Source organism: Heteronotia binoei, chromosome 3, assembly GCF_032191835.1.
Source record: "Heteronotia binoei isolate CCM8104 ecotype False Entrance Well chromosome 3, APGP_CSIRO_Hbin_v1, whole genome shotgun sequence".
Taxonomy (NCBI): Eukaryota; Metazoa; Chordata; class Lepidosauria; order Squamata; family Gekkonidae; genus Heteronotia; species Heteronotia binoei.
Genome location: NC_083225.1, coordinates 70,201,635 through 70,218,360, shown reverse-complemented (window position 1 = coordinate 70,218,360; position 16,726 = coordinate 70,201,635). Strand labels below are relative to the sequence as shown.

Here is a 16,726-nt window from a genome sequence, read left to right as displayed (position 1 = left end):
TAGATGCCCATACAGCATCCACAGTCATAGCTGCTGGGTTTGCTAGAAGACAGGGGCATTTCTTCAGCTAATGATTGCAAGGTCAGGGGGATAGAGGGCAATGCAGTGGCAGGAATACAAACAGACACATACCTTGGTGAAAACATGACCGCAGCCTGTAACGTGGCTGCCAACCAGCTGGACCAGCTCTTTAAATTGGTTCTGCATGGCTGCAAAACAGTGCAGCTGTGTTTTTAGAAAAGCCAACTGGTGTGCCACCAGTTAGCTGTAGCCTGGGGCACATGGCCACCTACCAGCTGGAGCAGCTCCACAAATAGCTATGTGTCTGAAGAACTTGAAGCCCAGCGAGAAACTCTGCCTTGCTGCTTGATGGGCACATGGGGCTCTTGAAACAACTGCAAATCACTGTGAGACAACTGAGGAAGAGAGATGGCCTCAGCTTGAGTTTAAAAAGCTGCAGTAGACAATGCCAGCTGACAAAGGCCAGCCAGCCTAGCCTGTGGCTGATCCTGCTTTTCCTCCACCCTACAGGCAGAATCACACTGCCAGACATCCTTCTCTCATTTGCCCTTTCCCAGCAAATGGGCAGTGCTGAGGGAAGTCTGTGCTGTGCAACTGTGAAATTTGTTGCTGGGATCATCTGACATCCCACTGAGGGATTGCCAGCAATAAACAAATAAGAACTGGGCATTTATTGTATGATCGGCAGTGCCATCCCAAGCTGAGTTACACCCTTCCAGGTCTATTGAAGTAAATGGGATTAGAAAGTGTAAGTCGTTTAGGATGGTTCTGTAAAACGCTCACGTGGAAAGTCTCATAAGAATAAGCACACTGATATTTATTTTTACAAAAAAATACTGAAACATACCATTTTACAAAAAGGGCTGGCATGGGATGAAGTAGTGAGTTCATATTTCAGCTGAGAGTCAGTCAGACATATGTGAAACTTATTCTGAAAAGCTATTTGAATTTCAAGAATCTGATGCCCATCCTATATTTTCATCCTATAGTATAGGCAGTGCGCCATATTGACAGATACCCACAGAAGTGAGAAAAATAGGATTATGTTGACAAAAGGCTTCTGAACCAGATCAAAGTTCTCTGGATTTTGTACTCAAAAGTTCTTTTTTCTTTTTTTGGCTCATTCATCACAATTCAAAGGATATTGGCTTTAAATAGGGATTTTTCCACTAAAAAAGAGAGTAAACATCCCATGTAGTCATCTGAAGAATCTGCCAACGGCAGCATACAAACACATAGAACTTGCCAACAGCTCAGAAATAAATAAGCTGTAAAACAAACATTTAAATTCCTATTTTTATGAGGAGTATCCTGAAATAAAACACCACATTATCTTGGACATTGCTGGGCAGGAACCATCTAGAGGATGTAGAGCCCAGAACTGTGAAAAGAATAATGTCTTAGATCCAGTTCACAGATCTGTTATGAGCGATGGTAGCACCTCCCTGTGACTAGGCCAATTGCTGCATATCAAGCCTTTTGTGAAGGCAGGCTGGGCCAGTGTTATACTTGACTTGTGGTCACCCCCAGCTGAACTACTTGTCACACACTAGCATCATTTAACAAACGATGGAAGCATGTGAACCTGGCAGTTCATGTGGTAATTTCTACAGCAATCCTGTACCTGTATGTGGGCTGGCAATACGGACAAGGGAATTTCTTACACAACTCGGTTTTGATCCTGTTTGGGTTCCACAGACTTCACTGTAAGCCACGGAAAGGTTAAGGAGGAAAATTGTATCAGTATATTACCTGTAGAGACTAATTTGCAAATCTTAAAACAGTATTGTTTATATTATAAATGGCAATGCTCAAATTGCTGTAATGTCCTAACACAATTGTAGCAGGCTCAGTGGGATCCTAATGAAAATGTGAATCCAGTTGTGACTACTACACTTTTAGAATCACTGTGTATTCTCCAGTTATAGATGAGGAGTGGCAGAGAACTCAGTGTATGCCAAGGGAGACCTGTGTAGAAGTTGCAAAGGAGCTGGGCACCACCACCAACAAATTCTTCAAGCCTCCTTGTGTGAATGTCTTCAGATGTGGAGGCTGCTGCAATGAAGAGAGCCTGAGCTGTATGAACACAAGTACAACTTATGTTTCCAAAATGGTATTTTGACCTTTCCTATCCTTCCATGATTGTAGCACTTCGACAGAATGTAACCATAAGGCTCAAAGTAGACCATAACCTAGAATACATGGTTGTTATACTTTTTATTATTGCACTGATTTTGCCATTTTTATAAATTGTGCACAAACACCTTTTGTGGGGAATTATTACTTTTACAACTGTGTAATAGAAGCTAGGATATAGGGAAGTGCACAAGACAAAACAAGAGTCCAGGGCTTATCAGCCACATTCACATGAGTGTTTGTAACATTAAACACAGTAAACTATGAAAGGCAGATATGTCTTTTTCACATTAAGAACATATGGGAGAGGCACACTAGATAGCTGTGGCTGACTGCTGCTTTCCAGAAGCTCAAGACACTTGCATAAAGTTGCCTGGCAACTAGTAGGCGATTCGAAGGTGGAATCATGAGGGAATCACATCCTGTGCAGTGCTAGGTCATTTCTGGGGAAATCCAGAAATGACATTGTGTAGCTCTAGAAATCATTGGAAATGCTATGGTTTTATCATAAAGTAAAAAGAAAGAGAATATCTGACAAAGCCCAACAGTATAATGCTGATGAAATATCAATTCAAGGCCATGAAAAATAGTAAATAAATGTGCACTGATTTGAACAGTCTTTGGCAAATATGAAATAAATGTGTACTGATTAGAGCAGTATTTGAAAATTATGATATCTTGAAATGTCATGAAATCCTTCCCATGTTGACAATCCTACTGTATCCTAGTGTTTGCACTAGTAAACACTGTAAATAGGGATATGCACATTTAAATTTTAAATGGACGACAAAGAAAGCACATAACAGCTGATTGTCAGGAAGCACCCTGCTCCCTGCCACTAAGCTGTTTTTGTGGCTTTCATGGGGAACAGAAAGTAGGAGTTTAAGAAGATATTGGATTTATACCCCGCCCTTCTCTCAGAGTCTCAGAGCCAGTTTGGTGTAGTGGTTAAGTGCACAGACTCTTATCCGGGAGAACCGGGTTTGATTATCCATTCTTCCACTTGCCGCTGCTGGAATGGCCTTGGGTCAGTCATAGCTCTCGCAGAGCTGTCCTTGAAATGGCAGCTTCTGCGAGAGCTCTCTTAGCTCCACCTACTCACAGGGTGTTTGTTGTGGGAGATTTTGAGCTGCTCTGAGATTCAGCGTGAAGGAATAGAAATTCTTCTTTTTCTCCTCCTCTCCTTCCCTTCCACTCCCTGCGGTGGACATCCTGTGAGGTAGGTAGGGCTGAGAAAACTCTTCAAGAACTCATCTAGAGAGAACAGCAACTGACCCAAAGTCACCAGCAGTTGCATGTGAAGGAGTGGGGAATCAAACCCAGTTCTTCCAGATTAGAGTCCCTGCTCCTAACCACTACACCAAACTGGCTCTAAAAGGACTTGGAGTCACATTAAACCCCTGCTTCCTGCTCTGAAGAGCCCCGTGGCACCGAGTGGTAAAGCAGTCGGAGCCCTCTGCTCACGACCTGAGTTCAATCCCATGGAAGCTGGTTCAGGTAGCTGGCTCCAGGTCAACTCAGCCTTCCACCCTTCCAAGGTCGGTAAAATGAGTACCCAGCTTGCTGGTGGGAAAGTGTAGATGACTGGGGAAGGCAATGGCAAACCACCCCATAAAAACGTCTGCTGTGAAAACGTTGTGAAAGCCACGTCACCCTAGAGTCGAAAATGACTGCTGCTTGCACAGGGGACTACCTTTACCTTTTTTTCTGCTCTGAACACAAACCACTATAAACTGCCACAAATTTCTTTAAAAGTTCATGGAAGTTCATGATGGTAGACCCATCACAAACTTCAGTTTTGCAAATCACAAATAGGCCAGAATGTGTGATGAATTTTGCTTTGCATTTTGGTAGGTGCCCATCCCTAATAGTAAACTGTAAAGGACAGACATGTTTTCACACAGTTAAGAGCATGCACACCAGGAAGCTATGGGTGATTGCTGCTTCCCAAATGTTCAAGTCTCTGTTGCCTGGCAACTGATGGGAGGTTCATGGTTGGGACAATGGAGGTTCATGATGTGCTGTTTGCTGCTGCATCACTTATAGGGAGAACCTGGAAGTTTTGTAGGGTAGCTCTAGGAATTCTTGGAAATTCTATGGAAAACTATAAAGTTTCCAGTGATTCCTAAAACTACCCTCTTTCATGTTCAAGTTCCCCCTAAAAGTGACTTGCCAGTTTTAAACTTTTCACCCACCACCACTACGTGGAACAGTGAAGGGCAGCTGCTGGTAAAAGGCCTTTGTTCATGGCTTGTCTCCAGTAGTTTTTCTAAAAGCACTCATAACCACTTAATAAGAGAGAGAGGCCTCAATTTGCCTTTTCTAAAGATGAATGAAATATATGTGTTTTGGGGAATGGGTGGACTAATAACTGAATTAGTAATACAAATTAATACCATGTTTCAATTTTCTAGCTCTTTGAAATTTCAGTACCTTTAACAAATGTGCCAGACCCAATTGAAGTCAAAGTTGCGAACCACACAGGTTGTAAGTGTATATCAAATGTTCAGCACCAACCATATTCCATCATAAGAAGATCTGTCCCATATTCAGATACGGATCGGTAAGAAAGACAGTCTCTCCCCCCTCTTTCTCTCCCTGTCTTTATGTCCATATCTCTTAAAAAGAAAAAATTAAGCATGACACTTTTCTATGATTGTCCATAGCTGTGAAGGCTACTGCATCCTTATTAATGTGCAATGTAGTATGTATTTGTGAAACAGAGAAATGTGTTAAGATTACTTAGACAATGTAAAATATGTTACATTATATAAGGACAGTCTTTTTTTGCAGCAGTTTTAATTACCATGGCATCTTAAATATTTACAAAGAGAAAAACCTAATACAACATAGCTGTGGCAAATTAAGAAACAGCAAACAGAAAGAATGTCATTTATGGCCCTAGCTTAATTCCTTCACAAAAGTAATTCTCTGATTTATTCCTTTGAAGTTAATGAGGCTTTGTGTTGAATGATTTTAAAGTTAGATATGTTTTAAATTGCTTTTAAATACAGAAGTTTGTCAACAAACTCTCTGAACCAATTCACAGAACTAGTTATCAGCCTGCTTCCTATAATTAGCCTATGGTATTTATTTACTTCATTTATACCCCATCTTTCTCCCCAGTGGGAGCCAAGGTGACTTACATAACTGTTCCTCTCCTCCATTCTATCCTCACAATGACTCTGTGAGGTAAATTTGGCTGAGAGTTTGTGACTGGGCCAAGGTCACCCAGCAAGCTTCCATGGCAGAGTAAAGATTCATACCTGGTTCTTCTAGATCCTAGTCTTACACTCTCACCATTGTATCATACTGGCTGGCTGGACCAGTTGGCTCTTGTTACTTTAATTATATCTGATTTACTTTCATAAGGTTTCCTTAAAATCTGCATTTCATTTCCTCCTAGTTGTTCTCATTTAAAAAAACTATGTCACAATGGGTGGATATGGGACATCAATAAATGTGAATGTGTTGAAAATGAGGATCATCCTCGTAGAAGAGAAGGTATATATACTATATTTCTAGCAGCTGAACAGCCTACACCTTGTGAAATGCAGCAAAACTATTGTGTGTAATCGTTTAGATTTTTTTTTTCATGGCTCTTCTTTATCATACAGGTTTATTTCACAAGAATTGCATTACCTGTATCTGTGAAGTAAAGGACTAGAATGTTTGGGAGAGACGTGAATATGTTAACTGAAATATGGGTTTGTTTGTTTGTTTTCTACCCTAGAGAGCAGCAAGAATCAGAAGTGGAAATTTATGCAGGTGATGCTTATCTTTCCCCCCTGAAGTTCATTTTTCTTACCCTTCAAGTTGCTTTGTGCCCTGTGAAAATAATCCTATCTTCAACTTTGTAGGATGAAAGCCACCTTAGAGGGAACAATTTTGATAAGAGAAATGGCTTTCAGGGAAAGAGATAAGCACAGGGTGCCAAAATTATTGGGGTCCTGATCATCCTAGCTGCCAAATAATGTAATTTGATTTCTGAGTTGTTTGGGTGTTAGGAGGAGGACCAGAATAATTATTTATCAGGTGACCCTTTGATGATTTTCAGCAGCTTTGCTCCCCCCACCTTTACCCCAGACTGCAGTTCACCACAGTTATTTTAGTTAAAGAGAGATATATTTGGGGAAATATTTGTGCACTTGAAGCCCATATATATAATTTAACCCTATATTTGACATTCATGTATGTTTTTCATCATATAGTGTTTCCAACTGTAATAAACAAGGTGATTTTAGCACCAACTATGAAAATGTACATTTAAAGTCTAGATCAATAGATTACATTGCCCTAACAGTTTTTCCCAGTGTAGTTACTCACTTATTATCATTAGTTATATACTGAATGAGGCTGCTGAGAGAAACAGTCTTTGGGACAAACCAGACATAAAGTTTCCATATATTGCTGCCAATTATTCCTTCCTTTGAAGGAAGCAGTGTATGGCAAAGCTTTTCATTTCCTCTTCTCCCCTGTGCTCCTATGATGCCCTCATCCACTTCCCTTCCTCAGATACAGGATTTTCCATCCATTTTTATCCTTTCTGACTGAGCAGCCTTATTTATCTATTTCTTCTTCTGTGAAAAACAATGGCTGTCCCACTCTGTCATCATATGATATTTTATTTATATTTATTTATATATTCAACTTGATTAATTGCCCCATCCCGGCTAATGCTAGGCTCTGGGTGACATAAAACAGGAAATAATAAATATATATAATTAAAATCAATAAATTTTGGCTAAAACAAATTCTATAGCTCAATGGCATCCTATTAAATAGTTCATCTAGTCTGTATTGCAAGATGCTGCAACTGCATTGGGAGGATTATGGGTAACATGCTTTCCAGTGAGATTGGAGCCCCAAAAATGTAACAACTGAAATGGGGTAAAATGTGAAAAGCAGTACCAGACATGGTGAATACTCAGGCTCACATAGGGTTGCCAGGTCCAACTCAGGAAATATCTGGGGACTTTGGGGGTGGAGCCAGGAGACTTTCCCATTTCCTAAAAATAAATAAATAAAAATACAGCAGTGCAGTTTTCCTGAATACAGTCTTCATTTCCTCCTCCTCTTTTTTGCATTCAAATGGTTCTGCAGCAGCTGCACTTCCACTTTGATGAAAGTAAACTCACACAACACACACAGAGGAGCCAAAATAAACAGTTTGCATGTCCACGCTTTTCCTCACCGGAGTTGCTGAATGTAACAATGTGCTGTATTTCAACCATCTTACACAGAGAGAGTCTAGGGGTGGAGCTTTCCTCTATCCCACACTCAGGTTGTAGTTAACTCTTTACTATCCCTTTTATTACTCAAACAGCTTCTGAAAGGAATGCAAAACAAACAGAAGAATTTCTCTCTCTCTCTCTCTCTCATTTTACACATGGCTCTTCCTGCTCACCTCCCCCACCCACCCGAGCTTCAGTCTTGCTGAGATTTAAAGGCACACAGAAACCTTCCAAAACAGAAGCAGTTGCAAGCTTCTGAACCTGCCTGATATCTGAAGGCACATTGTGACTGGTGGGGTGGGGCTTCCCCCTGCCAGACAGCTGGCTGGCAGCAAGGAAGAGCCTGCAAAACTGGGGCTTCTTCACCTGGAACTGGAGACCGGCAAGCCTAAGCTCACAAGGGCTGTCTGTTTGAATTATGCAGGGTCCAGTGGTTTTTAAGACAAGCAGAAATTTTGAGGTGAAGCTTCCTCCACCAAAGCCTCTGCTTGCTAGGAAAAGCTGTATGATTTATGCCTATGATATAAGGCAGTGGCCCCCAACCTTTTTGGCACCAGGGACCAGTTTTGTGGAAGACAATTTTTCCCAGACCGGTGGGGGGGTGGTTTTGCCATCCCAGGCTACCCCTCACCCATGCCACATCCCTGTCCCCCATGGGGGTCTTTAAATGGGGGGGGGAGACTGGGGCTGTTTCTGCCTCCCCCTCCCATTTAAAGAGTCTATAAATGAGAGGTAGGCTAAGGTCACAGCAGCGCTGTCCCTTTTACTGGTCTGGGACCCTGCAAGGGGAGGCAGCCTTGAAGTGAGGCCATGCTGCCTCTTTAGTCCGGGGCTGCTCTGCCTCACCCCATGGCCCAGTTGCTAGCAGGCCATGGACCAGTACTGGTCCACAGCCCAGTGGTTGGGGACACCAATATAAGGTACAGGAGCCATAAAGAGGAGAAGCTGGCTACATAGTCAAAATAAGAGCTTTAAAGGTTCTGTAAGGACACATCTTCCAAAAAAATTCCAGGAAAATGAGAGGAATGTTATACCTCCTTTCTTCTTGCAGACCTTGAATCTGAAACCTCAAACAAAATTTCCAGATTTTGTGCTGCTGCCAGAGTCTATCGATGTTCCGTGTTGATTCAGTGACACATAATTGCTTTTTAATATATATTTTGATATAAAAGTTTGGAACCAGACCAAGAAAGCATCAGCAATCAATGCTCAAAGTATAATTTAAAAAGCTACTTCCTATTACTTATCTGGGTTAAAAAAGAGATGCAGTCTCTTAACATTTTGTTCTGGGGAAAATAAACCAGCTCCATGGCAACTACCCTGAGTCTAAATCCTTTTGACCTGGATAAATGTGGAAATGTTTACTCTTGCTCATTTGTATAGTCACTTTATTATTTATATTGAGAATGGAAATTTGGACCAGCTAAAATGAGAATGTCATAAAACTGGAATAAGTGGACATAGAGGGGGATTTTTTTTCTTTTCTCTGTAGGAAAATCATAGGACTGCCGAATGGGTAGTAAAAACAGATGCCCTCATGAAGCAGGTATCTTGAGACCACTGACTAAAATATCCTTCCAGGACCCTAATGATATTTCTATTAGTCAGTTGTTAGTCTCTCTGTTTGGGCATTCAAGTAGGTGGTGCAGCCCTGGACCTTTCTGCTGTGGATATCTAAACGCATTTCATTCTGCATTCGGATCCAGTTTTGGGATTGAAACTGCCTTGCTCACACTGGGACATGATCTGTGCTAGAAGACAGACCAGGGGAACATAGTCTTGTTGATTTTCATGCATATCAAAGCAACTTGAAATAAAATAGACTATGGATTTATTACACAGTGGCGTTAGAATTTGGAAGAACTATGCTCCAGCAGCTGCACTATGGCAAATGTATTTCAGATAGTATGTGCTGGAGGACTGTGGCATGGTATTTATGCTATGGAATTCCACATGTCTCCATTTTCTCCTGCTGGAAAAGGTCATCTAGAGATTGTGGGGATGGTATCTTCAATGAGTGGATAATAAGTGCTGTTTTCATTTAATCTCAGTAAGGAAGGGAAGCCCTAGTCTAGATGGCCCAAACTAGCCCAGTCTCATCAGATCTTGGAAGCTAAGGAGGGTCAGCCCTGGTTAGTGCTTGGATGGAAGACTACCAAGGAAGTTGAGTTGCTATGCAAAGATGGCCAATGGCAAACCAACTCAGCCTTGTAAACCTTACAGGGTCACCATAAGTTGGCTGTGGATTGATGGCACTTCCCACCAAGGCAGTGGATGTTCTTAATAGGAGCTTGGAGTTGAGATAGGTTGAGTATAATAAATCTGAAGCTGGCATTCAGCTGATGCAGGGTTGCACTTCTCTGAAACATCAGATTTGCAGTTCTGGAGTAATATTATATCCTGCACTGTAAATAAATCCACTGCTGATACCTGTAGACTGGAAAATTGTCCACTACATTGATTGGTGAACTGTGGCCACTTTTGTACAAACTTGTTGCAGTTATCTATGTTTTAGTAATGTCCATGCTTAGTTAGTATAATATGGTATACATTGGTCCGTCCATGCTTAGTTAGTATAATATGGTATACATTGGTCTACCATCTTTGGTAATTTCAGCTGATCCAGAATATAGTGGTTAGGCTGATATCAGGAATTCATTACAATGAGGACATTTCTCACAGCTTGAAGATCTTCACTTGCTTTCAGTCTGTTTCTGGGCATGATTCAATGTGCTTTAAAACATTAAATGTCTGAGACCAGTCTTAAGGGTGCTCCTTGATGAAATTGTCATGGGATGCATTTCTTCAGGTTCAATTGAGACAAATAATGACTGAGATCTAATTCTGCATGTTCAAAGTTACTAGCTTCTTTTTTAAAAAGCAGCTTTTAACTGTGAGATAACATTTAAGATAAGTTCAAGAGCAAATGTGGTGTAGTGGTTAGAGAGAGTGTTGGGCCAGAGTGAACTGGCCATTTACCTTACAGGACAATTTGCTGTATGCTGTATGTTTGCTGTATGGAGCCATTGGTGGCCATAGCCAAGAACAGCCAAGCCCCAGTAATTCTGCCTGATCCTCAAGGGTCTCTTGTCTTGACCCATACCCTTTATCAGCAGTGGCTCACCAACCATCACCAACTGTCTCCAATATTCAAAAAGAATATTTTAATTATTGGTAAGTATTTTGAAATAAAATTTCAAAAAAATAAAAGAGGGGGGGGGAACCTAACTTCACAAAAAAAATGAACCAAGAACCAGAAAGTTAGTTACAAACGAAGTATCAGCCAGTATCATAATGTCCTGTATAAATCGATGGGGCAGTCTCATTTGGAATACTGTGTGCAATTCTGGTCACCGCACCTCAAAAAGGATATTATAGCATTGGAAAAAGTCCAGAAAAGGGCAACTAAAATGATTAAAGTGTTGGAACACTTTCCCTAGGAAGAAAGGTTTAAAAGCTTGGGGCTTTTTAGCTTGGAGAAACATCGACTGCAGGGTGACATGATAGAGGTTTACAAGATAATGCATGGAATGGGGAAAGTAGAGAAAGAAGTACTTTTGAGACTTCCGGGGGAGGAAAATGTCGAGCTGAGCTGCTTCTCATAACAGGAGGAGGCTAGAACTTCTGTTTGGGGTAGTGGAAGGCAATTTAATGCCTACTGACTACTTTTCTCAGTCAGAGATTAGTCCAAGATATGCACAGGAAACTTGAGGAGATTTACCTTGGCTAAAAGGGAGTCGGGGGGGGGGGCTCCTTTGAGGGGTCTCTGGGAAGAGTTGCATTTTCATCATCTGCAGAAGTTTTCAGAGTCATTTATTTGACATAAGCTCGACAGGATCCTAACCTTCTTGGACACTGCTAAACATCTAAAGCTGTGCAAGACCGGTAGAAACTTGGATAATTGGAAGAGAAGGTACAAATTTCTATCTTTCATTCTGGAACTATTTACAGCTTAATGGAATAAATTTAAAAGGTGGGAAAGGAAAATCTAGAAAGCCTGGAAGAAGAGGGGAGGAAGAGGTGAAATTTAGACTTTATAAATATAAAAGACAGTGTTAAAAAGTGCTAAAAAGTGGAAAGGAATTTATTGTTTAGACTACTTGCGGTTTTGAAAAAAGAGCACCATTGTCACAGACCTGCAGCACATTCAAGCAAGACAGGAAGTACGTCAAGTATCATGAGATCTCCTTACCAGTGTGAATGAGACTTCGTGGCAACAAAAGCAGGAATTAGAAGAAGGAAAATCTACTCTAGGAATTTACTACCATTGAGAAACATCAGCAGCCATTGCTGGGAGGCCAAAATAAAATGTTTTAAAGAATGTTTTAAAGAATTCGGGACATTAAAAATTATTGGAGTTAACTGAGAAGAGGGTAAGAAGTTAAATACTATTGGTCATATTATTTGTGTGGACCTCGGGTGATTTAAAAAGGGGAAAAAAATTGTAAGGAGCAGTAAAAAGTTGCGACCGCCATTTTGGAAGATTTAAAAACTTTAAAAATAAATATCTTGACTTTGGGAGCTCTGAGGACAGCAAAATTGGGCTTGTTTTAAAGGGCAAGTCCTACTCTTTTGAATCTGATAGTTGAATTGAAAATTGGTGAGGTCCAAATTTTCACTGTTTTTTAAATGTCTGAACACAAGCAGCCTCGTACAAGGGCTACTTCATTTGAAAAAATGCAGGACCAACTGGAGGCAATGGAGGCCAGAATGATGAAAGGGGTGAGAGAGATGATAAATGAATAAAAAAAAAGAAATTATTGCAGAGATTAAAAAAGACATGGAAGATCTCAGAAAGGAAACTGAGGAAACATCTAAGAAAGTACAGGAGGTAGAAGGCAGAATGAAAGTATATGATTCCACCTTGTTGAAAATGCAAGAAAAAGTGACAATCCATGACTGCAAATTGATGGAGACTCAGATACGTCTGAGAGGAGTACCTGAGAAGGAGGATGGTGATTTAAAAGAATATATAATAAAAATAATTGCAGAATTTTTAGAGGAAGACCCTGAAGAGACTAAAAACATGTATGATTATATGTATAGAGTGAACTTCCAGAAAGCTTTTGAAAAGTTCCTCATCAAAGGCTCCTTAGAAAGCTTGAGAGTCATGGAGTAAAAGGACAGGTCCTCTTGTGGATCAAAAACTGGCTGAGTAAAAGGAAGCAGAGAGTGACTATAAATGGGCAGTCTTCGCAGTGGAGGACGGTAAGCAGTGGGGTGCCACAGGGCTTGGTACTGGGTCCCATGCTCTTTAACTTGTTCATAAATGATTTAGAGTTGGAAGTGAGCAGTGAAGTGGCCAAGTTTGCGGATGACACTAAATTGTCCAGGGTGGTGAGAACCAGAGAGGATTGTGAGGAACTCCAAAGGGATCTGTTGAGGCTGGGTGAATGGGCGTCAACGTGGCAGATGTGGTTCAATGTGGTTCAATGTGGCCAAGTGCAAAGTAATGCACATTGGTGCCAAGAATCCCAGCTACAAATACAAGTTGATGGGATGTGAACTGGCGGAGACTGACCAAGAGAGAGATCTTGGGGTCGTGGTAGATAACTCACTGAAAATGTCAAGACAGTGTGTGTTTGCAATAAAAAAGGCCAATGCCATGATGGGAATTATTAGGAAGGGAATTGAAAACAAATCAGCCAGTATCATAGTGCCCCTGTATAAATCGATGGTGCAGTCTCATTTGGGTACTGTGTGCAGTTCTGGTCACCGCACCTCAAAAAGGATATTATAGCATTGGAGAAAATCCAGAAAAGGGCAACTACAATGATTAAAGGGCTGGAACACTTTCCCTATGAAGAAAGGTTGAAACGCTTGGGACTCTTTAGCTTGGAGAAATGTCGACTGCGAGGTGACATGATAGAGGTTTACAAGAGGAGGGGAGGGACGGTGGCTCAGTGGTAGAGCATCTGCTTGGGAAGCAGAAGGTCCCAGGTTCAATCCCTGGCATCTCCAAAAAAGGGTCCAGGAAAATAGGTGTGAAAAACCTCAGCTTGAGACCCTGGAGAGCTGCTGCCAGTCTGAGAAGTCAATACTGACTTTGATGGACCAAAGGTCTGATTCAGTATAAGGCAGCTTCATATGTTCATATGTTCAAGATAATGCATGGGATGGAGAAAGTAGAGAAAGAAGTTCTTTTCTCCCTTTCTCACAATACAAGAACTCGTGGGCATTCGATGAAATTGCTGAGCAGACAGGTTAAAATGGATAAAAGGAAGTACTTCTTCACTCAAAGGGTGATTAACATGTGGAATTCACTGCCACAGGAGGTGGTGGTGGCCACAAGCATAGCCACCTTTAGATAAAAATATGGAGCAGAGGTCCATCAGTGGCTATTAGCCACAGTGTGTGTGTGTAGCCACAGTGTGTGTGTGTATATATATATATAAATTTTTGCCACTGTGTGACACAGAGTGTTGGACTGGATGGGCCATTGGCCTGATCCAACATTGCTTCTCTTATGTTCTTATGTTCTAACTCACTTTATGCCAAGAAAAATAACTTACCAAGAGATGTTGTCATAAGATATATGACAAAGGAAATGGTGGGAAGGATCATGAGTAAAAACTTTGAAAAGACATTGATAGTGGGAGGCAGTAGATTGAGAATCATGAAGGAGCTGCCGAGGCAAGTGATAAATGATAGAAGAACATATAAAAAGTTGACAGAAAAATTGAGAGACAATGGAATGAGGTTTAGATGGATAATACCTGAAGGTTTGAGCTTTGAACTCCAGGGGAAAAGAATCACAATTACAAATGCGCAGGAGATGCGTAGATTTTTTTGAATAAAATAAAGAATTTGCACCATGATGGGTTACAAATTATTGTCTTGGAATGTTAATGGACTAAATTCACCACAACAAAGAAGAGCAACATTTCATTGGATTAAGAAACAAAACTGTAATATAATTTGTTTGCAAGAAGTGCAGATCAAATAAAAGGATTATAAATTTTTATGGAATAAACAATTGGGAGTGGAATTTTTTTCATTGGCTGAACAGAAGAAAAGGGGAGTGGTTTGTTATATTAAACAAGAATTGGAGCCAAAATTAGTGTTTAAAGATAAAGATGGAAGATTTGTAGCAGTATAATGGTGCAAAGGATGCTTTTTTAAAAGACATTATACAACAGCTTGATGAATTGACCTATGACCAAGTTTGATAATGGGGGATTTTAATGGAACAGTTAAGAACTCATTGAACAGGTCGGGAGGAAAAAAAATAGTAAAGAAGGAAAATTGCCAAAGTCTTTTTTTGAACTGGTTAAACAAGAAAATCTGGAAGATATATGGAGGAAATTTAACCCTGAAGTTCGGGACTATACTTTCTTTTCTACAAGACACAAAACTTTTTCTAGAATTGACATGTTGTGGGGAACTAAAGATTTAGGTCTTATAACAAGGAAAATAGAGATTTTACCTAAAATTGGTGCTGATCATAACCCAAAAATGTGGATTACAAAATTGTCCAAGAAGGTGAGAAGATGGAGATTGAATGAAGATTTGCTACAGAATAAAGAAACAGTGACATACCTAGAAAATGAAACTAAAGCTTTTTTCCAAGTGAATGACAAAGAGGATATTGACTTTCAGACGGTCTGGGATGCCTATAAAGCAGTAATGAGAGGAATGTTGATTACTTTGAATAATAAAGATAAGAGAGTAAAAGAAAAACAGTTGTTGGACATTCAAAATAAAATAAAGAAAAAGGAAGGGGAGTTGAGAAAAAGGCCAGGGAAAAAGAAAATTTTAAGGGAAATTACAATATTATAAACTCAATTGAGACATTTGTTAAATAAAGAAGTGGAATGGAGTTTGAAAAGACTTCAGCAGAAATCCTTTGAGGGAGCAAATAAACCGGGAAAGTATTTGGCTTGGCAATTGAAGAAAAAGAGAGAAAATAGAATTATTAACAGAATTGTGATAGATGGAAGAGAAGTGGTTACCCAAGAGGGAATAAAAAGAGAATTTTTTAAATACTATGCCAAATTGTTTAAAGGTGTTAAAATAAAGAAAGAGAAGATGGATGAGTATTTACAAAAGATAAAAACAGAGCCCTTAACTGAAAATATGCGAAAAGTTTTGAATGATCCAATTGAAAAAAATAGAAATTGAAGCAGCAATTAATGCAATGAAGAATGGAAAAGCACCTGGGCCAGATGAATATACAGCTAAATATCTTAAAACTTTTAAAGATGAGTTAATACCAAAATTGCAGAAGTTGAGGAATACGATAAGAATAAAAGGGAAAGTACCAAACACATGGAAAGAAGCTGCTATTTCGTTGATACCTAAGGAAGATAGAGATGTCACGAACGTAAAAAATTATAGACCAATTTTGCTATTAAATAATGACTATAAAATATTTACAAGAATCTTGGCAGAATGGCTTAAACAACATTTGATAAACTTTATAAAGGAAGATCAAGCAGGATTTCTTCCCAAAAGACAAATAAAAGACAATATTAGAACTGTTGTAAATATTGTAGAATATTATGAAAGACATCCAGAAAAAGAAGTAGCATTATTCTTTGCAGATGCAGAGAAAGCATTTGATAATTTAAATTGGGACTTTATGTTTGCAGTAATGGAAAAAATTGAGTTGGGTGAAAACTTTATAAGAATGATAAAATCAGTATATTCTGAACAAAGTGCAAGGTTGTGTATAAACACGGATCTTACAGAAGATATGAAAATTAGCAAAGGTACTAGACAAGGCTGTCTGCTTTCACAATTGTTGTTTATAATGACTCTTGAAATATTACTGATGCAGATCCAAGAAGAAAAAGAAATAGAAAGATTAAGAATAAAAGGATTTACTTACAAATACAGAGCTTTTGCTGATGATATAATGTTTTTAGGGTTTGTAGAATCTTTCAGGATCAAGTGCCGTGTTCTACTGGAGAAAGTTTTCCTTCCAGACGTTTTGTTCTCAGCTGCGGAGAACATCCTCAGTGGCGTTGCAGCCGGAGCAGGCGCTCAGACCTTCTTGGCTGCTGTGCATTGAGTGGGGATGCACTCAATGCACAGCAGCCAAGAAGGTCTGAGCGCCTGCTCCGGCTGCAACGCCACTGAGGATGTTCTCTGCAGCTGAGAACGAAACGTCTGGAAGAAAAACTTTCTCCAGTAGAACACGGCACTTGATCCCGAAAGATTCCACAAACCCTAATGATGTTACCAGCCGTGAAAACCTGAAATCTTTGATATAATGTTTATAAATGAAAACCCCATACAAGTTACACCTTTGCTGCTAGCTAAAATTCAAGAGTATGGGGAGTTGGCGAGACTTTGTATTCATAGAGAAAAACCAAAAATTCTGTGTAAAAATA

At 39.9% G+C, this 16,726-nt stretch overlaps 1 protein-coding gene across 2 annotated transcripts in view; it reads left to right on the top strand.

Moving 5' to 3' along the window:
• VEGFD (vascular endothelial growth factor D) overlaps positions 1-16,726 on the top strand; it is a 35,780-nt gene that overhangs the window by 11,974 nt on the left and 7,080 nt on the right. For both annotated transcript variants that reach the window (XM_060234002.1, XM_060234003.1), the window contains exons 3-5: positions 1,944-2,134; positions 4,572-4,720; positions 5,564-5,661. In XM_060234002.1, coding sequence (XP_060089985.1) covers positions 1,944-2,134; positions 4,572-4,720; positions 5,564-5,661 — 438 coding nt within the window. The remainder of the gene's footprint in view (positions 1-1,943; positions 2,135-4,571; positions 4,721-5,563; positions 5,662-16,726) is intronic.